Raw genomic sequence first — 5,916 nt, forward strand, 5'->3', positions numbered from 1 at the left:
AATTTTTAAGGAAAAAAGGCTTCCAGACAATTACTGAAACATCATGATGACCCACTGTGCTGACAGGACTGAGCCATATGGTTGGCCATGATTGGCAACAAAGAAAAGTGCCAACATGTAACACTCAGCAAAACTGCAGCATTGGAAGAGGATCAAAAATATAAGGTTATTCATGACCACAACCAAGTTCTAGGACATCCTGGGCTACCAAAGACCTTTTCGCAAAAATAAATAAATAGCTAGGAATAGTAGCACATGCCTTTTTTTCTAATATTCAGGAAGAAGGAAGATTGCTGAGTTCAAGGCCAGCCTGGTCTACACAGCAGCTTCCAAGTCAGCCAGGGCTACACGGTGAAACTGTATCTCAAACAAACAAAAGAAATAAATACTACTGCTAATAATCAATCCTTGGTATGTGCCCACTATTCGAAGTGTCTTAACATGTATGACTTAATCTTTACCTCAACCCTAAGTGGAGTAGTACTGATCATCCTTTGTTACACAGATCAGGAACCTAAATGTCGTAGTTTAAGATCAAAGGGCTAGCAAGTAGCATACAGGGTTCTAACAAAGACTGACATTTTGAGAAACAAAGGGATCTTATTCATCTTTTTCATTGGTTTGGTGTTGATCTGAGCAGACAGCATGCATATAGAAGCCAGAGGACAACTTTGGTGCCATCTATGTGTTACTGGATCTTCACTGGCCTCGAACACAACCACTTAGGTTAGGCTTGATGGACAGTGAGTCCCAAAACTGCCAAAGTCTATTCTCCTTGTACTAGAATTTTAAGTGCTTGCCATGAGGCCCAAATTTTTTCACATGGGTTCTTTGGATCACACTCAGGTCCTCATGTACCTTACTGACATCAGCCCAGCTCTTATTTTTGTTTTATAAGGACTCAGTCAAACATATTCACATTGGACTGGACCTCACTATATAGCTGAGGCTGGCCTCAAACTCATAATAATCTTCCTCTCAGTCCCCTTAGTACTGAGATTACAAGTGTGAGCTACCACATGTGACTCAGTGCTGACAACTTTGATTATAGAGAAATAAATTTGGCAAGAAAATGAATGAGAATCCAAGTCTAGTAGTACAGGTAGGTCTAATCCTGTCTACCTGAGAGACTCAAACAGGAAAATCACAAATGCAATGGCAGCCTGGCCAATCTAGTGAGACCTTGTTTCAGGACAAGGTGACAAAAGAGCTGAGGACAGAGCTCAGCAGTACAGCACTAGTCTAGCATATGCAAAGTCCCTGTTTCAATCCTGAGGAATGCAAAATAAGAGAGAATGAGAAGACAATGTGTGAAGTAGCTAGGGATGAAGCAAAAGGTACAGTTCTGGTTCCAGGAGCTCACCTGTATTGTTCCTGCTCATAGAGACCTGCCACTATTGCCAGCAAGCGGCTGATGAAGGACTCACTGCTACTCCCCTTGTTTGCCTGCGCAGCCAAAAGCGTGCATCTTTTCTCTGTCTCTGCCAGTTTCTTCTGCAGCTTGACATACTCTTGCCGAAGAAGCATCAAATGCTTCTCCAACTTGGCCACCTCCTCTGCAAGGCAAACAAAGAATGTTTACATGGCAGTTGCAAGGCAAATCTCATTTACCACTATCTAGCCATATGGTCTACTATTTCTATATAATCTGAGAGAAACAAATGACTGTGTGCTAGCAAGATGGATCAGCAAATAAAGGTACTTACTGTCAAGTCTGAGGACCTGAGCTCAACTCCTAGAACCGACATGACAGGAGAAAACCCACTCCTGTAAATTGTTTTCTGACCTCCATCATACACATTTTGACATGAATGTTCCTACGCACATACATTTACACATACAAAATAAATATTAAAAATGCAACTGAAAAGAAGAGGCCCAGCGAGATGCCTCAGCAGACAAAAGTGCTTTGCTGCTGAGCCTGACAGCTTGAGTTTGACCCCCAGGACCCACATGGTGGAAGGAACTAACTCCCTTGAGTTTGACCCCCAGGACCCACATGGTGGAAGGAACTAACTCCCTTGAGTTGTCCTCTGACTTCACCCTCTCATGTAGCATAGTCTTGAACATTTATGTGAACATGCACGCGTGCACACACACACTATAAAAAAGTTAATTAAGTAGAATATAAAACTAAATGCTTTATAATTCCAATTTAATGAATAGCCACATACATGGAGAATAAAAGGCAAATTAAATACTACCAAATAGCAAGTCTTACTAAGGATTTTTCTTTGCACTTTTGAATTGTTATTTTATAACAAATATATCCTGCTTTCATAATTAAAAAAGTTTTAAGATATGTGTTTAAATGTTAATATACTTTGATCTTCATACATATGCACACATTTATGTATATATATGGCTGTTTTTTCACCTCTCCTAGATTCAATAAATGCCTGGAGTAAAGAACTGGATGCCCACCCAGACTCAGGTATAAATAAAAATCCCAGGAAAATAAACTTGAAAAGTACTTATAAGATGACAACAATAATATTTTTCTTATAAATATTGAAAAAAAAAGTATTTATTTTGCTCTTGACTGATGAGCCATCTCTCCAGCCTCCAAGCTATATTTCTTTTAAATTGATGGCTAAAGGAAAATAATACTTTTTGTTTTATTTTGTTTGTTTGTTGTTTTTTGAGACAGGGTTTCTTTATGTACCCCTGGCTGTCCTGGATCTCACTCTGTTGACCAGGCTGGCCTCAAACTCAGACATCAAGTTGAGTACAGAGATTAAAGGTGTCTGCCACCACCACTTATTGACAAAAAAAACTCACAATGAACGTGGTTTAGAAAAAAACAGCGGAGTTGAATTTAAAATTTCAAGCACTTTGGGTTAGTCTCAGGTCACTGACTCTGAAGAGCTCTTCTTAGTGACTCAAGACTAAAGAGCCAAGAAAGTACAATTTCCTCCAAGGGGAGAATACTGAGCACAGAGATCTCGACACCAGCATGGGAAATACACAGACTCTATGTCATACAACGGGCAGGTACTGAAGCAGGATAGAAAGAAAAATTCAGAGGCCCATCCATCATACTAGAATCTAGTTTACACTCCACACAAGCAATAAGAGCAAATTTCAAAGTGGGTGGTGGTGGCGCACACCCAGCACTTCAGAGGCAGAGGCAGGTGGATCTCTGAATTTGAAACCAGCCTGTTGAATGAGTTCCAGGACAGCCAGGGTTACACAGAGAAACCCTGTCTCAATAAACAAAACAAAACCTTTTTTTTTTTCTGTTTTTTTTTTTCTTTTGCCTACAGGGATACTTTTTTGTCAAGCTATTTCAACAAGGATGTTAAAAACATCATATTCTCTTTATTTAGGGCCACAATGTGATCATGGGTTTAACCGTATGAATGCTTATCCCTAACCCCCAAAAATACACCTCATAAACTACCTTACGATTTCAGTTACTAAAGGAAATTCTTTAAGATAAGTAAGTAAATAAGCTCATGTATTCTTCCTTAAGATATGATCTTTATTTATTTAATTAATTTTTCTTGAAGTAGGTTTTCATCACATCATTCTGCCTGTCTGAGTGAGATTCTATATACAGACCAGGCTGGCCTCTGCCTCCAGGGTGCTAGAACTAAAGGTGTGCTACCATGCCCCACCCTTTCTTTCCTTTCCCCCCTTCTTTTCTTGAAAACAAGATCACAGTAGAGATAAGGAGAGATGGTAAGAAGGAGGTGAGTCTCAGACATCAACGGACTAGATAAATTAGTTACCAATGGTCTGGGACCTCTGTTGAATGAGTAGAGATGTCCTTCAAATGTGGAGTTTCTTTGTTCCCAGTTTTACCAGTCTATGCTAACAAAACACTTTCTAGAACAGTGTTCTCCAACAGAACTTTCTGTGTGGCGCAATACTCTACTGATCTACTATCTTGGGGAGCCACTAGCCACACTGATGCTGAACACTTAGAATGTGCCTAATGTGCCCAGGAACTAAGTGTTTAAAGACATTTAATTTTAAGCTCAAGTGGCCATATGTGGCTAGCAGTTATTACGCTGGCCAGTGAATGGCCAGTATAAAATGTTTTCACCTTGTTATTCAATTGTCTGAAGTAGTCTCCTGACCAAATTTCACTGAATTAGTAAAAGTCTATAACCAACTATGTATCAAACCACTTATTTACTTTTTAAATTTCATTTTATGGGGTCTGAAACAATGACTCAGTCATTAAGAGCACTGGTTGGTCTTTTTCTTTTAAATAATATTACTTATTTTTATTTTATTTGCATTGGTATTTTGCCTGCATGTATATCTCTGTGATATCAGATCTTGAAGTTAGAGACAGTTGTTAGCTATGATATGGATACTGGGAATTGAACTCAGGTCCTCTGGAAGAGCAGTCAGTGCCCTTAACTGCTGAGCCATTTCTACAGCCCATAATTTATTTATTTCATGTACATTGGTGTGAGGGAGTCATATCCCCTGGAACTGAAGTTATAGACAGCTGGGAGCTGCCTGGGTGCTGGGAATTAAACCTCAGTCCTCTGGGAGAACAGCCAGTGAGTACTCTTAACCACTGAGCCCTCTCTCCAACCTGCATTGGCTAGTCTTACAGAGAACCGAGATCCAATTCTTGCTCACAAGTATCTATTAATTACAGTTCCAGGGCACTCAATGCCCTCTTTCAACTTCCTCGGGCACAAGACATACACATGATACGTACATGATATGTACATGCAGGCAAAACACTATAAAACATAAGAATAAAAATAATTTCTCCCCACTATGATGACATCTATGAATCACATCAAGCAACATGGCAGGATAATCTTAAGGGTTCAATAGCGGCATGAATGCGTTGGCATTAACCAACAGCTCTCTAATTGGATTTCAGACTCACTTAATAAAAGGTAAACCATGACTGGTACTGGAACCCAGTTAACCACTCAGTTCTAGTGAAAGCATGGTTACCAGAGAAGAATCAACAACCACTAATTTACTAAAACGGCATAATTCCTAAGAATTTGTCCTTACCCATAGATAAGTGTAGTCTTCACCCCTCTCCAAGGAAACTTCTCTTTACAACAGAGACCACTACAGGAAATCACAGCCAATAAAATTGCAGAGTTGTGGAGCCCAGTCCCAAGAGATACATTTATAAAACACTCCAGCATCTAAGGCTCAGGGAACATTGTGGAAGAGGGGAGCAGAGAGAATTGTAAGAGCCAGAGGATCAGGAAATTTGCTGAGGTTGTGTCTCCTAGTAATTATCAGAAGTTACACCCACAAAACCTCAAGAACAGACTGCCCAAATGTGAGCTGAACAAGGATAACATCAATGAATACACCCAAGTGAACTGGAAAAAGCCTACAAGTCTCAATCCTACACAAAGAACTATAGGCAACTAAGGAAAGCTGGGAGAGATGGTCTTCTCCAGGGAAGAAAACATCAATTGACGATCTAGTGTCAAACAGTCAGTCCAGAAAACATACACACAAGTAACATTATACAAACTGAACAGGTTATATATATTTAGGAATATATATGTGTCTGTATGTATGTGTGTGTGTGTATATATATATATATATATACATACACACGTGTGTATGTACATGTATATACATGTACACAATAACAATGAAAAATAGGTCATGAATTTGAAGAGAGTAGGGAAGAGTATATGGGGGGGCTTTAGAAGGAGGAAGGGAGAAATGTTGTAATTATATTATAATCTCAAAAAAATTTTGTGCTGGGAATGGACCCAAGGCAAGCACTCTACATCTCCAGCTCAAGAATTACACTTTAGCCGGGCGGTGGTGGCGCACGCCTTTAATCCCAGCACTCGGGAGGCAGAGGCAGGCGGATCTCGGTGAGTTCGAGACCAGCCTGGTCTACAAGAGCTAGTTCCAGGACAGGCTCCAAAACCACAGAGAAACCCTGTCTCGAAAAACAAA

The 5,916-nt window shown here is 39.9% G+C and overlaps 1 protein-coding gene across 2 annotated transcripts in view; it reads right to left on the reverse strand.

Annotated features, from left to right (window-relative positions):
• Ankfy1 (ankyrin repeat and FYVE domain containing 1) overlaps nt 1-5,916 on the reverse strand; it is a 64,844-nt gene that overhangs the window by 55,057 nt on the left and 3,871 nt on the right. The window contains exons 1-2 of one of the 2 annotated variants that reach the window (XM_026780043.1): nt 4,996-5,101; nt 1,364-1,556 (exon numbers count right to left, since the gene is read on the reverse strand). In XM_026780043.1, coding sequence (XP_026635844.1) covers nt 1,364-1,556; nt 4,996-4,999 — 197 coding nt within the window. In that variant the 5' untranslated portion in view covers nt 5,000-5,101. Of the gene's footprint in view, nt 1-1,363; nt 1,557-4,995; nt 5,102-5,916 lie in introns of those variants that run through there. The other variant, XM_005349620.2, reaches the window with a different exon arrangement.

This window comes from Microtus ochrogaster, chromosome 7, assembly GCF_000317375.1.
Source record: "Microtus ochrogaster isolate Prairie Vole_2 chromosome 7, MicOch1.0, whole genome shotgun sequence".
NCBI lineage: Eukaryota > Metazoa > Chordata > Mammalia > Rodentia > Cricetidae > Microtus > Microtus ochrogaster.